The following is a 15878-nucleotide window of genomic DNA, read 5'->3' on the forward strand; positions in this document are numbered from 1 at the left end:
ACAACGAAAGACGAAGATGTTTGTGGTTCAGCTTTCCAGCGATGACGGGTCGATGACAGATTGTGAGAAATGGTTAAAAAAAGGGTCATTTGTGGTTAAAGCAAAGAGCACATTCATTTCCTTTTAAGCACAATGGTCCTTGTTTGACAACTGATGCGTGTGTCACTCAAGAATTTCTAAGGAGTTCAAATTCGCCTTTTTGTAGGGAATCATTATCTAAGAACGTTTCCTAGTCCTTTTATTTATTTAAATAATAAATTAAAGATTCTCTGTATATTTGTCTGAATAATATTTGTATCTCGCAAAGGAAGTAAAAATAAAATACTAAAAATAGAGTACACCTTATATTTCAAATATTTCAACAAAACCAAATTGAAGAAACAATTTTGATCATTATTATATTGGAAATCGTAGCCATTCCTTGACCATCATTCTCGATATAAGCATTCGAAAATGTTTTTTTCACCACCCAACGTCAACAATTGCTTTACACCTCCCCACAGAAACGGTTAAAGCAAGTCAACTTGCGAGCGACATCGCGTGCCCAACTTATTCGAAAGTGGGTTCTTTTGCCGGATGACTTCTCTCTGAAAGGAGGAGAGATAGGTAATCATACGTTTCAAGCCGTGCTTGCATCCTGTAAATTTATTTTATGAAACACCATTCGTTCAGGTCCTACCATGAAGTTAAAACGGAACTACGTGATGCAAAAATACAGTGACGTCATCGATGCAATCTACGCCGATCCTCAAACCGTGACGCCATCAGATCGTTACGTCATACACTCATTGACGTAACTGTCCTTCTACAATCATAAGAGTTATCAATTAAACAACGTAATTCTGCCGTTCGTTGTTTTAACTGTAATAATTGCATGGAAAAAGTACATCAGAATTTATTTTGATGTATTTGTTTTTTGCTGTTGCATTCCGTTTGAATTACTTTTTATGTCGATTATTATCATTGAGAATCCTGACAATCCATTAAATAACACACTGCGAAACACGTAATTGTATGTGAGGGAAAATATGTATATTAAGTTTTTTTTTTCGTTTTAAGTTTGCGATCGTTGCTGTTTTCACGGACTGTATGGTTTACTTTCAGTAATCTATTCAAAAATTGATCGTGTCTTTCTTCCGAGTGCTTGGCTGAACTTTGTTGATTCGGTGTTAAGTTTTTACGTTTTAATCAAACTGTTGAACCCGAGATGTTGGCAGTCATGTAGGAGCGGAACCCAAAGAGAAAAGAAAGACGAAACATACACGAAATATTTTATACGTTTCGTTAACACATACCACGCGATGGCAGCGATTCACAAATTCTGTTGAATGGACTAGGGTTTTTGTGGAATACTATGCGACTTTAAGTAACGACTGCTTGAAATGTCTGTTGAGTTTTTGGACCACAAACACACGACAACACTGACAAATTGAAAAAAAAACAATCGACAACTTTAGTAAAAAATCTTTCGGTTTACTTTCTGGCATTTAAAGTTTCGGACGACTTGAATTTGAGAACACTGCAACAGTGTGTAATGCATTTGGCACGATTGGTTAGCTTACCAACGCAATGAGTTGAAATGCCTTATCCCCTACTATGTCAAGTATCAAATGCTATCGACATATTCCGGTGACCTTCAAAAGCTCATCCAACACCACGTTACCACGGACGGATCAGTGTTCAATGAGGTCAACGTTATGGTTTATCTCCTGTGCGCATTGCGCAATAATCGATCGTGTTTTTGTTCCTTCCTATTTCTTTCAACGAAAGTGCTGCATTTTTCTTCTTTAGTGGACATCGCCGTATCATGGGTAGAATTCAGGCGAGGCCAAGTTTCAGTGAATAAAGTAAATCAGAGTTTGTATTTTAAAAGAAATCATTAGTTGTCTGTTCTATTTAACAGTTGCAACTTTGAGTTTGAAATAGTGGTGATATAGAATCTAAAAAAGCTGTACTATGTTTGCATTCCAGTACAAGTGCTGACTGACCCAGAGAAATACATCTTTCTCTTTAGTTTCTTTAATTTGTAGTCTTTGAATAGTAAAATGTAATTACTGCTTTACTGATCGTCGTTGTACCGCGGGTTTCCATCTGGAAGTTGCGTAACTGAGATATGATTGTGGACAAACGGAAAACACATCACTGAAATCACATGGTGGCAATGAAATGACCAACTCTAAAGCTACCAAAGAACTTAGTGCGACAGCATTGCATGAGGTTTGTTAAAAAGATTTTTCGTTGCTGTATTTCGTAATATTTGAACACGAAAGTCAAAGTAGCAGACATTTAAAACTGGTTTATTTCCGGTTTCTGAAAACACAGAGGACAAGACCAACCCGCAAGGTAGACTGATATCTTGGTACAACTATTAGCAAAATACATTAATTTAGGTTAACATGACTTTTTGCAAAGCTTAAATTTTGATAAAACTGTTCATGTTTACGACGCAGAGGCGACTCAGTGGTGGAGATATAGCAGGGGAGGATCATAGCATGTCTATGTTATGTATATTAGAATATCAAAGCCACTTGCTGCCAACTTCTGTAAACTTATAGTACATATGTTCCAAAACATCTTTTTAAATAAAACAATTGTAGGGAGAATGATTCATGAAAAGTAAAACTGAATAAAACTAACAATAGAGACCCAAGAAATGTTTCCCCGATTTTGGAATATTCTAAAACCCAAAGACACAGAATAATCGTCATACTCGATCCACATATAAGTCTGTATCACATAGAAATCTGTGCGCATGTTAACATTTAGCATTTTCAATTCAATTCTGTGACCAGAAATAACAGGTGGTTGCTTTGCTCACACCCAACCATCAACATTCGTACAGATTTCTACATTAAGTTACATAGACCTATATGTGGATCAAGTATGCCGACCAATCTGGGTTTCGGTGTTTTAATATTTTTTTCTGCTCTTGTTTGGCAACTTTCACTTTGGATTTAGCGTGGTAACAGTTAAAGAAAACAATCCGCAGTACGTCAGTGAAGCTCCGATTGTCGATCGATTCTGTTTTAATCCAGAACGCTGAGCGGATTGCCCGTTTTATTGATTTGACGTCATCCCATCGGTTCATTGCTTCTTACGGGTGCGGATCATCAACCTTGCTCCTGAAGAACGGGGAAGACTTGAAAAAGAAAATCACCCGCGCACAAATAGAAATCGTACAGTGGGCTTTCGAAATAATGAAGACGCTTCTGCCGGCTCTGAAAAAGTACGTAAACGCACCTCAATTATTGATCGCAAGTTTAAACGATACACCAATTGCATTTCAACTGATTTACTTACATGTTCGGTGATTTTTTTAATAAATGATTATGCAATATGTACAGCATACTTTTGGAATTATTTAAAATCTATATGCGACGCGTGGCGTACCCAGGAAAAACATTTGCAATGGATATATTTCGCCCTAATATTGCTTGTGTACACTAATACTTTGATACGGTTTTCACGCTAATGATTGAGTAAGATTTTAGTGTGAACTTATTCTTATCTAAAAATGACAAAAGTGTTTCATTTCTAACAGAATGAAATCAGAAAAGTCCGAACAAGACCCCGGTCTCCAAGCCTCCCTCGAACTTCAGTGGACTGACTTCACGGCCGCTCTGTCAATGTTCTCTCACGACCTGAAGACATTGTTCCGCATAAATTCGTCAACTTCCAGAAGTTCAAGCCCAGGTACGACATGTTGCTGGATTCTTTTTGCTTGCACTCACTCTGACCTGAATATTAATATGATAAAACTGAGGCCACAACCTTTGCTGGTGTTGTCCCATATACATTGGCTATGATGCGCACAGGGTTTGGGATACATTTACCTTGTCGGTTCGTGGATTTCGAATTGAAGTTAGTATTAAACACAAAAGATATGGACGCGTGGCTCTGTTGCTGCGCTGATTGAACAGTTGGGTTTGGATCGAGTTTTTACGGAATGCAAATTCCACTTCGTATATTGAATGCACTCTAGTGACAATATTCACATAATTACGATTCGTCTCCTTCAGCATGGACTGGAGTTCACAACGGAGTCCACACACCTCCGGGAACATTTGCAATGGAATATCTTGCTTTACAAAGTAAAGATGCTGCAAAGGAGGAAAACAAACCTGCAGCATCAAGGATGGAGGATTCGATAAGAAAGACGGAGATGATCATCCACGCTTTGAAGGTAAGAACTTATTTTCTTCCTAGCCATCTTCTAAGGTTGCACTATACGGGTTGTGGTCGCTTTATTTAGGGCTAGCCAGGTATTCAGGGCTCCCTAATTTTAAAACAAACAATGGTGTACGTAAATTCGCCAATCAAAAGGTCCCCTAACTAGACGGAGGCCCCGGTGCGTCGCAACTGCTTTAACCCACTCTCGGGGAGCCTGGGGCTATTTTCTACAAAGGCGAAAGATGGCAAACATTATTTTTAAATCCCTATGAAAGCAGTGGAAGTTGTTTAGAATGTAAATACGACAGTGACAAACTATATTTCCGAGTTTATCATACCTTGAAATTTTTTATATGTAATTCATACTTAACGATTGTCAAACACTTTTAAAACACTTGGTTTTATCACTTAAAGTTAAACCTATATCTTGTTTTAGGCGCAAATCTCCGTTCAAGTGTGGACAGTTGAGAACTTCAGTTGTAAGTGAACATAAATTTTATCAATTTCTTATGTTGATTTTTTGAAAATTATCGCCAAATTTTTAAGTTCAAAACGTTTTACCAGTTACGAGTCTTAAGTAAGTTTCAATAACTTGTTTATTTTTGTGTAGCGTTCAAAGACAGCATATCAAATGAGCTACAAGGAAGAATCCCGGTAAGGTCGTGGCAATAGCTGCAAACCCATATTTGCTATCCACATAAAAAAAACATAAAATAAGAAAATGTGGAGAATAGATAGATATTTTAATAGTCTGTTCTTATATTACAATATGCCTGGCACCAACAAAAACATTATAGATAGATATATTTAACCAACTAATCCCAGGGGTTTCCTAGACAATAAAGTCCATGTCAGGGAACATTTTCTCATGAATGATTGTGTTTACTGGTGTGGGTATGGAGTAATCCTTCCATATCACTCATTGACAAAAGGCGATCGTCTATCCTCTTGAACTACCCGGGGGATTATAAATATGTTGTTGTAAGGCATTGAATGGGATTTGATCCGAATTAATCCGCAATATTATTTCACGATTATTAGACTAAGAATCTCATATTGGCAAATGCGATTTTGACCCAAACCATAGTCTCATTCCGACCCGAGCAAAGGTCGTGGATTCTGTTTGACATCAATTAAAGGAGGCAGTTGCTCGTTTATTTTGGTTTCTAATTATTGTTGCTTCTTGAAATGTTGGATAATTTGGGACAGACTGTGATGGCGCTTGATGTGTTTATTTTGCATAATATAAAAGCGTAAATTAGCTTGATGTAATTAGCAGAGTCTGCAGATTACAAACTGAAAAGCTCTATGTGGCCAATCACCCAATGGTACTTCAAGACAAAATACAGCTCTTTGCTGCTACCTGCCGGTGGTAAAAATATTTAAATATTCTTTCTTCTAGAAATCTCTCAAGAAGTTTCTTACGTCGAAACATGCTGCTGCATTCTTCGTTTTCGTCACCACTGCGGTTTTAGTGGTCGTTCTTATGCAAGTGGGAGTTATCTAAACACCTACGAGGTTTCCTAAAACTTTTTTGAAGAAGCTGCTACGACGCAAGGACAGTTTTAACATAGTAACTGATCATGAAAAGAACATTGACAACCGCAAATGAAAAGCTTCGTTCTGGTTGGCCAACACTGTTTTTTTGCGTTACGAAAACCAATGAAACTTTTCAGTGCATGACGATTACCTTAAACATCAAGGCAAAACGATTGTAAGAAATTATATTTTTATTTTGTTTGTTGAGTGCATTTTTTTATGTTTGTCAGCATGTCGTTTGTACATTCGAAACGTCGGAATAAAGTTACGTTTTTATATATGCCAGAAGAACAGATTATTAAGTTACAATATGCCTGGCAGCAACAAAAAAGTATATATGTCGTTTGTATGTTTCAATTTATTTGAATGCTTGATGCCATCGCCGAGCAAACTTCGCCATAAATTACATTTTCGTGGCAAGTTATGCAAATTGACTCCAGAACAAGACATGAGAAACGTCTGGTTAAAGTAGATGAAATAAGAACAAAAGCTCGGTGCGATTTTTGTGATATGTATTCAAGGTTTTTTCTTGCCTACAGGACTTGTTTTTGACGATTGTGACTCGCAATAACTTCCTCCATATAAACATCAACACTTGCAAGGTTTGAGGAGGACTGGTCTGCAACAAATCATGATTACAGTAAACCCCAGTAGTTTGACTCAACTGTCAAGTGCAAATATTCCCATTAAGATCGCAAAATGCAAATAAGTTTTACCTTTGACTCCTCTTGTTCGAGAAGTTCTATTTTCGAATGGAAGCTTAAACACGTCATCCCATGCATGACAGCTCAACCGAGACAACGACGGCCTTTAGGTGATTTCCTGCGAGACGCGTTTGCCTGTTTGGGGTTCTCATGTGTTGTTGGTTTTTGGGACAAAGGGTAGACACACTTAGATCGATATGAGTGTTGTTGAGAAGAACAAATTTCCAGGTTCATAAAATACATGGAAATTTGAAAGTTTGTGAAAAATCAGTGAGTGGATTTTCAAGCAGTTGCAATCAAGCGTATGTCGGTTAACGTAAGTGAGCTTTTCAGTCACAGCACATGAGGAAGCGAGATCAAGCTCGCGAAAGCTCGTGCAAATATAAATGTTCAACAGTCAGTCTCTTATCAAAACAGTGCACCAGCAAGTACTATAGTTTTAGACAAGAGACTGACACGTCGCATTGAAGAATTAAGTCAAAATACGTGTTTTACTTATACAATGGGCGTAAACCGAAATCATATAGGTAATGGTGATGCGACATTTAGTACATAAGTTCGTTCGTCACGTTTTTAGTCTCTAAATAATCCGCCCTATCAAAGACAAGACTTTTTGACAAGAAAACATTAAAATATCAACAATTTTATTGCAATATAAGAAAATTGCATATTGCACTGAAAACCTCGGTGAAATGGAGTTGTTTTAAGTTAATTTGCTGCCCAACTTCTATTCACAGCAACAGCGCGAATTGGGAAAGTTGAAAACACTTAACTAAGGAAGCCCCAGGTTTTGAGTGCAGCGACTAAGGTCCAAGATCAAGTAACTTGGATGGGCAATAAATGTGTGAAATGGATGAAGGAAACAAATTGAGGCTCGGCGGTCGAAAAGCCCAATACTTTTAAAGAACCTTCAATTTACTGGTTCATTGCGCACGTCTTGTGACAGTTTTATGTACGAAGTTATGTGAGTCAGTCAAGCGTGATTGGGCAGGGAATATTTTTAAAGGAAAGAATTTTTCCCCAGCAAAACAGGCACAGGGAGTGTCCTCGATTCCGGCAAATACGTTTGTTGAAATGTGTAACCTCGTACCCAATACCAGTTAACATACCAAACTGTTCTTATATCTACTTCGATCTTTTATGTTTTTTTATAGTTGGAAAGTTGTGCGACGCTATACACTCTGTTGACCTTGCGGTAGTTTAAAGGTCATATTTTATCAATGTAAAATATGTGCTCACAAATATGCACTGCCTTGTTTCTCCTCGTGATTTTTCGTCTTGGGTCGTTCGCAGGAGATGGAATGTTTCTTTACAGTATTATCCCCGAGCTTCTCAGGTAACCGAACCCACATACGGTGTATGCATGTGTAAAGAATCACAGCCAATGTATCTTGGCAATCGCAAATATCGTTTTAATGCGTAATATTCTGGTTAAAATATGGATCGTAAAATCAGTTTCATTGCAATTAAGTTACATTCGCCGCAAAACAGCCAAGGCAATGGGTAATGCAATAGCATTGGTTCACCCAACACTTGAACTAAATTTTAACACGCACACGCGTCACCGAAACGGTAGACGTCACAATGTGAACGTGACTGGTTCACGTGATAAAATTCACCCCAGATAAAATTAGTTGGGACCGAATAGTTTCGAAGTCTCCAGCCGTGTGGAGTTCTGTTTCGTGTTTTGAAAAAGTGGTATGCGTCACGGTTTAATGCCTGTGGGTTGCGGTTGGCGTGAAGCAGCCATGCGTAAAGAAAATAAGAGTCGGCCTTGTGGCACACCCCTGTACAACCCAAGGTTTGCCGACAACTTTCTTATCCATTCAGTATTGATTTCGAATGTAGCAAATAGCAGAGAACATTAACGTTGTTTTTGTGCAGATTAGCCAACGTTTTCTCAAGGTCACTGTCACCTTCACCTTCACCGCTTGGTTCATCAACATATTGCAATATTTCAGTCCCAAACCCCACAGCAAGGTAAAATGCTTACACAGAACAATACGAATTCCGCAACAGATTAAGTATATAGAATCTTTCGCAGGTCAAATCAGGTCCGCCAGATATATGTTGGTATATAAAAACTGAAGTGCAAACATGCAGTCTTTATCCACTTCATACTTACATGGACAGTTGGCTTGCCTGCTAAATTTTCCAGAATTTCCAGACCCTTAGTCAAACCACTTTCCCACCAAGCTCTTATGGTGTCTAAAAAATGTTCTTCAGTAATTGATAAAATGTTAAAGATTGAGGTAAATGTAGTAAAAAGTGTTGCCTGAAATTGAGCCCTATTCCCAAATTTAAGCAATTGTCAACTTGCAAACACAATCCACTTTTCGGGGAACTTCAAACTAATATGAGTGCCACTTTAACACTGAAGAGCGCGCCACTTGAAAATTATTTATTAAATTTATTTTGCAGCACAGCATTTGTCTACGATATATTGCAAAACTTCCAGTACAGCTTGGTAGCATACGGAGTTTTTGTTGTCATTTCCCTGCTATTGACTCCACCCCTCATCAAGTTTGCGATTCCATCATCCAACGACATTTACGGCGAATTTACCGCCGATGACAACGATGACCACAGTATAGGTATATAAAAAACACTTCATATACTCGTTTTTTTTCTGGTATACATAAAATTAAGGTAATTTAAGTGCCGGAAACCAGATATAAAAGGTATTGAAAAAATAAAATGTTCCGAAATCGACAATGTTGTGGCAGCGCTTCGCGCACTTGCAAAAACTTGGAAACGATACGCCTTGCAGTGGCAATCAATGGGTTCGTGCATTCTTATAATCAACACACAGAGTACAAACGCATCTATATCATATTATTGCAAATCATGCTTTGCTTTTTTTGACAAACAACCATCTTTGCAGATTATAATTTTCGGACAAAGGAAAAAGGGGGGAAAAGGGCTCTTCGCTATCTTGCAATAACTCTTCCAATACTTATCCACGATATCCCAACCTGTGCTCTGGGAACGTATGTTGTTACATCAACCGTCGCTTCAGATGGACCGAGGTTAAAATTTTATTCACATTATTTATCTTTGGCTTCTTTGGCATTTTAGACATTGCTTTTTTTCTACAGGTGCTTGGAATGTATCTTTTACGACAACACGGCTTGCCAGCTTCCTGATTTCCACGATGGCTGGGATAAGGACTTGGTTTATCCCAAGAATAAGTAAGTTAACACTACGACAAATTGCTTGGATGGAATTTGCTGGGGAACGGTGCATCTATTTGGATGTGTTTGGATGCAATTTTTTAGCTAATGGTTGGGCGTTAACTGATCGACAAAATGTTGATGTTTCATTAAGAAAAATCATTTATTTTTTTACTGATCCGAAGTTTGAACCCGTATATGGGTCGGGCGCCTTGGCCAATGTTGACAATAACGATGACTGATATCCGATTGTTCATCTTTTGATCATCTGACATCTTTTCGTTGTAGCGACTACTTGTGGGTTGGATTTCTGGGAGGAAAGTTGATTGGCAGCATCGCCTGTATCGCCGTTGTGACGTACTTTGAACTTCAGTACAGACACCACTTGCATGAACTGGAGGTATGAATTGCTTTGCCGAACCTGCCGAACCCGCCGAACCTGCCGAAACCGCCGAACCTGCCGAACCCGCCGAACGTGTGTTTCGCTTCAAAGCCAAACAATACCAACTGCTTTGTACCAAAAAATGACATCACATATGCGAATAGTTTAATTCACAAAGTGGCCAAGGTGGAATAACTAAATATCTTACAACATGTCTTACAATATAAGCTTGATCGTATTTTTTAAATCACTGTTACAATGACTTGACAGTTGGTGGTATAGTATTGAACTCAGTGTGAATCCCAACTTTGCATTTAAACAGTGGCAGCGCCAAAGTCAGCTTCTCCGCATTCACTTCGGGCAACGACGAAGCGAATCAGGGAAAATGCTGAAATATTGGGGAGCTTGGTTAGTTGCCCTCACTGGGACCATCTTGGTCGAAAGTTTTGTCTCGTTGATGGTTTTGGCTCCCGCAATCACAGTGATGTGGTTTAGGTGGGTTAGGAGCTGTTATCTTGTTTTATTAAACACAGAAACCTATTTGTTTTTGCGTTTTTTTTGAAGATTCCAAGTTGCAAACTCTATAAAACCTATTAGGTTGTAACAGTGCTCGTGTGTGCAGCTCACTACAAAAAACATTAATGGCTTTATTGCTTACACGTAATTTCAGTAGTCTGAAAAACTTACAGTATGTGGTGGACTCAGGGCTTAATCCTGCGCGTCTGACTTTTCATAATTTTTTACAGATTGGATTTCCGCCTGATACCTTTCTTAGCGGAGCATCTCGTTATTACAACATATGTATCATGGAGCTCATGGGGTATTGCTCTGCTGATCCTGGTGGCTACAACATGTGCATTTGCCTTCTGTAGAAAATGCTCGTCGGACGACTAGTCGTTTCAAAACTTGGAGGACAAATTCCTGCTTATTTCGCTTGTCAAAAGCTTATATAAAGCGACAGTACAAATAAAGGTGACAAGAGATGCCAAACTTTCGTGGGTTGCCAATTTTTTTCTTGTATCGCGCCGTCACATCCTATTCGTGAAAATGAACTGTTACTGATTACGTATGTACTTAGCATGGATATCGTGCATACTTTTTTTGTGTATAGTGCCGGACCTAGTGCAGTACATAATTTGGACAAAAGCTGCAAGGAAAATTTTGTTTTTGTGAAAATCTTGAGGGATCAAGAGGGGAAGTACCAGCGATATTACTTCTTTCCCCTCAGTACCGGGCATTTCTTGGATGGTTCCAATTTTTTTAGGAACTCGTCGTATTTCACAAAGGCATTCGAACTAAAGTGAATTCGTTGCGTATCAGGGGAAGAATATTTTGATATTTGGGATATTCTATGTTTATTTCTGGTTGAGATGCTAAATAATAGATATAACAGATGAAAAAATAGAATAAAAAAAAACCCTTTTCACAATGTGTGCATGAATCGATACCTGTATGTACTTCCTTTCCACGTAGTAGGATTTGTATTTCAAAAATACATTTACACAAGATCACAGTGCGATATGGAAGGCACTAGCAGAACAGAAAGGCACCAACAATACAACACAAGTTAGAAGATGACAACAAGGCATCAGAGGATGTGATTGTACCAAATAAAAGTCATGATTGTGAATATTAAGTAGTTGATTTCTGTTTGCATCACAAATATGTTTTCCAAAGTTCTGCTCCTGATAGGTGTCTTGTGAGAAGAAAAACTTTCTTTTGTAACATCGTTTGCAGATATACCTTCAAAAGTATTACATTCATTATAATTGAACTTGAGTAACGTTTTTATTTTGTGCAATACCAACCTGAAACGTATCTAAAACAGTTGTATTAAGTATTCTGTACTGCCAGTTTTCCAATATGAGCTCTTGGCTGTGATTCTTGATGGTTTGGGCATTTGTTGCGTCATTCCCATAACAATAGCATGGACTGAAGCTGATGTACAAACTGGGCAGTTTGGATCTCGATCGAACCACATTTGACAACAGTCGTGACAAAGTACATGCTGTCGCACATAAAACAGTTAAAGGTCACTGTTTTATGCCAAAAAACACTAAAAATATTTACTGTACTTTATATTTTTAATGACATTCGCGTTATGGACAAATAAACAAAGAACTTGTTTGCTTGAAAAACAGTTAATGAATGTTAATGTACCACATGAAACAAGCTTTGAACAAGTAAACATACAAATAACCCACCCCACATGATATCTGAACAGGTTCTTTGTATTTTTCATGGCAAATTGGGCAGACACTTGATGGTGCAGAACCTTCTGATATAGGATTTCCTATAGTCTGTTGGTGAAAGTGATTTTTCGATACAAAATGTGCCAGTGGAAAAACAAACAACTCACATTAGCTTGCATAAATGTTTTCCAACCAAGTTTCAGCAAAAGTAGTTTGTCCCTGACTGTTGACATCTTCAAAACAATAACAAATTAACCGAACATGCCAATTAAATTGGGCAAAAAAGTACAAACCAAAGTAGGCCACACATTAAAATAATAATAATAAATTTTGTAGCCCGAATGCCACAATACAAAACAAAACTATAACAAAAATGTGCTTTGTATTTGTTAAACCAACAAATTTATTTGTTTATTTGTCACTTAATTTTTCTAATTGGTATTAATAATAAAACCTGCACTGGCTATTTTTATGCAAAAAACACATATCCCTAAAGTCTCAGGTTTTACCTTTATTGCAATGTAAAGTGCAGCCAACAAACATGAGAGAACAAGAGAGGGTGATGTTGGAGTCATTATTATGTATTTCACCCATTCTGGTCCGGGAATTAAACTCCTTGTGAATTGGGAGACAGCCTCTATTATAATCAATAATCCTCCCTATAAAAAAAAACATGTTACACACTTCACACACAGATGGGTTGAAAAGGGTGTCTAGTGTACAACGAACGAAGGAATCCAAAGTGTTTCACAGATTTGCTCATAATTCTGAGAATAAAAGACTGGCCCATACTGTTGATGATGGCATAAGTTCTTGCTGAAACATTTTCAAACATGACAATGTTAACAACATTATGGGCCAGTCATTTTATTCATGGTGATTATTTTGTACAATAAAAACACTCAACAGACTTTTGACTAACCAACTTTTCTTTTGGAATTACACTGGATGTTGGGATGGCAACAATGCACTTGACTCCAACCGTCAGCATCTTTGTGATAAAATCACCCATTGCAATTGTGAAAAGAACATTCCAAAAACTCAAGTTATCTCTCCACCACCCAGGCATGTTAACAAGGTTACAAAACCTTCAAAGAAAGTTAACATGTGATATATACTTAGTTCTACATAAAAAAAATCCACAATCCACACAGAAATACAAAAGAACATTACTGCTGAAGACAGGTTTTACTCAACAAAGCAAATTTACATAAATTTCGAGTCTAAACAAGGTAATAATGGTGATTGATTCAGTGACAAATTTTGAAAAATTATTAACTTACACATTGTTTGTCAACTTACCACAAGTGTTTAATAGTTGGATAGGACAGAAACAAAACTACAATAATGTACATAACTGAGATGACAAGATACTTCACGCATCTTTTGTCCTAAAAATAAGGAAACAAATCATGACAATCAAATATTAACTGCCTTAAAAACATTTCTCAAGAATGCTAATTATAAAGAAAAGGAAATTTTCTATTAAAAGAAAAGGGTTCAAGACATGAAAAAACTGCACAACTTTGTTTACCTGTAAAATAATTTGCTGCATAAGAAAGTCATTTATTCTATCAAACACAAACCCAAGAGCAATAAAAAGGATAATGTAGATGGTGTTTTGGTAAACAAGATTCAATAAAACCAACAGTATCAAAGGCAGTGCTTGTTTCAGAACTTTTTTCTGACTTAGTATCGAATCTGAAGTTTGAATCATGGTTATGTCAGCTGGAGAAGTCACTGTTGGGTTATCTGAACAATTGGAAGCTGCTTCACAGCTCAATGCTGAAAACAAAAGACAGTTTATTAAAATAATGTAGATGTAGCCTATCATTTAATTTTTAAATCTTGGTCCCATTTTGCTTAACTTTTTTTAGAAAAAAAAGCTTAAAAAAAACAAGACTTTCAGCTGTAATAGTAAAAATATCTAAGATCCGGTGTTGTTTTAACTATTTGACACTGAATTTATTTGCAAAAATAAGTTTTAGTAAAAAAAAAGAAATTTATTTGGAAAAATAAATTAGCCTCTATTTCACAGGCTATAATCAAAGAAATTAGCAACACTTACAACTTTGGTTATTGGTAGCGGGTGTGGTTTCAGATTCAGTTTTTTCCCCAACATTAACCGTCTCCATTGTTGTTATCCATCCATGTCCACGTAACTTTTTACTTTGCAGGGGATTTTTTTGTGATGTTGGGGACTTTTGTGGCGCGTGCATCTTGTCGCGAATCGTATAAAAGTCGACATCCTACAAAAAAGTTGCCCAGAAAAATTTACTACGAAGATCCTTTCTAAACACAAAATATTTTTACACGAACACATGAGATATGAAGATCGAATCCGGTGGTATTATGATTTCTGGCTTTCGATAGGCCATATGCCTAAACATGGACCAATAGACTTACTATATTCGTCCCGGTTTTAATTTGTGAAAATAGTTTAGGCTGAGCCTACCTAAAATCAAAACAAAAACACAACGCCATTTTTGACGCCATTGGGAAATAGTCTTCGCCAATACTTCCCAGTTAATTTACAATAATTTTGTTTGTAGTCTATATAGCCGACGTAATTGTTTATGTTCACCATTTGAATCCTTTTGCAACAAATTTGAAAACTGGGAGACCGTTTCTATACATCGGTTTAATATGACCACAGTTTACCATGGCCGGCATATAGGCTATTTAGCTTTATCAATGCTCGTTAACATTTTTACTCGCAGTGCTGGTATTTGATCGGCGCCCACGGGTACAAAGCAAATCAGCTACGGAAAGTTTGAATATCGTCACCGCAACTTGAAATATCACGTTCTTGTGGTCTGTCGTAAACATACATACACTTATCCACGACCGAATGAATACCTACTGTGCCAGCGGATTATGCTTAATTAGATAATATCGTGGTAGACACCTACGATTTCGTCATACGATTTAAACAAGTTTGATAAAGATTGGTGCTATATGGAAAGGGGAGCTCAACTAAGAATTGTGGTGTCCACGAGAAAGTCACGAAATTTCTATTCCATATGTACACTACCATGCAAACTTGTATACGTAACCGACCACAATATAGCTGAAAGTCATATGAAATGTTATATATTCACTTTAACAAAACGCAGAATCATTTGGAAATTGCACACTCATGCCAACGGATCAAAGTATCAACACAAAAGAATGATTCTATTGGAATGCTACACATATGGCTTCGACCGACACGCAACAAAAGCTGTTGAGCGCGCTTCATCCGATTATGGGCCGATATCCATACGTAGTTAATCTATAGTTTACTGTCGACAAAACAAACTTTATACAACAAGTTCAGTGTTTTTTGGTCTAGTCAAATGATTCATGATAGGATTTTTCCGCTCATCGATTGGTGTTAAATTATACATGACTCAAAGTTTGCCATCTGCTTTAGTGCTTAGGACGTTTCCAGCGTGAATATACTGCACTTTTACGTGGAAAAGTACATAAAAAGTTGCCACGCCCTTGACAATAGGGCAACACCAAGAATCGTCATAATATTTGATCAAAGCGCAATTCTCAGAGGAAACAAAATCACGCATGGCAACCCGCCACACAATTGAGCACGCACCGGTTTTACAACGCACCGCCACAATACGGCTGCTTCGAGGTTAAGACAAAAATTGCTGTTCGGACCAATCAGCGTGAACCGGCACCACATATTTACATTTAACGGACCAATGGGCGTCTTGTATCT

General features: G+C 37.5%; 4 protein-coding genes across 5 annotated transcripts in view; 3 read left to right on the forward strand and 1 right to left on the reverse strand.

Annotated features, from left to right (window-relative positions):
* The window catches only part of LOC145898469 (long-chain-fatty-acid--CoA ligase ACSBG2-like), a 30573-nt gene extending 29477 nt beyond the window's left edge, over positions 1 to 1096 (forward strand). For both annotated transcript variants that reach the window (XM_082986930.1, XM_082986931.1), the window contains 2 exons: positions 504 to 606; positions 673 to 1096. In XM_082986930.1, coding sequence (XP_082843056.1) covers positions 504 to 606; positions 673 to 797 — 228 coding nt within the window. In that variant the 3' untranslated portion in view covers positions 798 to 1096. The remainder of the gene's footprint in view (positions 1 to 503; positions 607 to 672) is intronic.
* A 1070-nt stretch (positions 1097 to 2166) lies between these two features.
* LOC145898273 (uncharacterized) lies at positions 2167 to 5677 on the forward strand. The gene is made up of 8 exons (XM_082986704.1): positions 2167 to 2217; positions 2451 to 2543; positions 3036 to 3226; positions 3542 to 3693; positions 4020 to 4183; positions 4607 to 4649; positions 4781 to 4824; positions 5573 to 5677. The coding sequence occupies exons 1-8, from the start codon at positions 2167 to 2169 to the stop codon at positions 5675 to 5677; spliced, it is 843 nt and encodes a 280-aa protein (XP_082842830.1).
* A 1869-nt stretch (positions 5678 to 7546) lies between these two features.
* On the forward strand, positions 7547 to 11658 carry LOC145898463 (uncharacterized). The gene is made up of 8 exons (XM_082986921.1): positions 7547 to 7749; positions 8298 to 8393; positions 8835 to 9007; positions 9298 to 9442; positions 9512 to 9604; positions 9875 to 9986; positions 10291 to 10463; positions 10715 to 11658. Exons 1-8 carry the CDS (start codon positions 7643 to 7645, stop codon positions 10860 to 10862), a joined length of 1047 nt encoding a protein of 348 aa, XP_082843047.1. The 5' UTR covers positions 7547 to 7642; the 3' UTR covers positions 10863 to 11658.
* Positions 11571 to 14318, reverse strand: LOC145898461 (E3 ubiquitin-protein ligase RNFT1-like). The gene is made up of 9 exons (XM_082986920.1): positions 14229 to 14318; positions 13695 to 13945; positions 13463 to 13551; positions 13083 to 13248; positions 12670 to 12819; positions 12328 to 12393; positions 12173 to 12268; positions 11777 to 11976; positions 11571 to 11711 (listed from the first exon to the last, which is right to left on the reverse strand). The coding sequence occupies exons 1-8, from the start codon at positions 14293 to 14295 to the stop codon at positions 11788 to 11790; spliced, it is 1074 nt and encodes a 357-aa protein (XP_082843046.1). The 5' UTR covers positions 14296 to 14318; the 3' UTR covers positions 11571 to 11711; positions 11777 to 11787.
* Between the last annotated feature and the right edge of the window lie 1560 nt (positions 14319 to 15878).

The sequence above is a fragment of the Ascidia mentula genome, chromosome 4, assembly GCF_947561715.1.
Source record: "Ascidia mentula chromosome 4, kaAscMent1.1, whole genome shotgun sequence".
Taxonomy (NCBI): domain Eukaryota; kingdom Metazoa; phylum Chordata; class Ascidiacea; order Phlebobranchia; family Ascidiidae; genus Ascidia; species Ascidia mentula.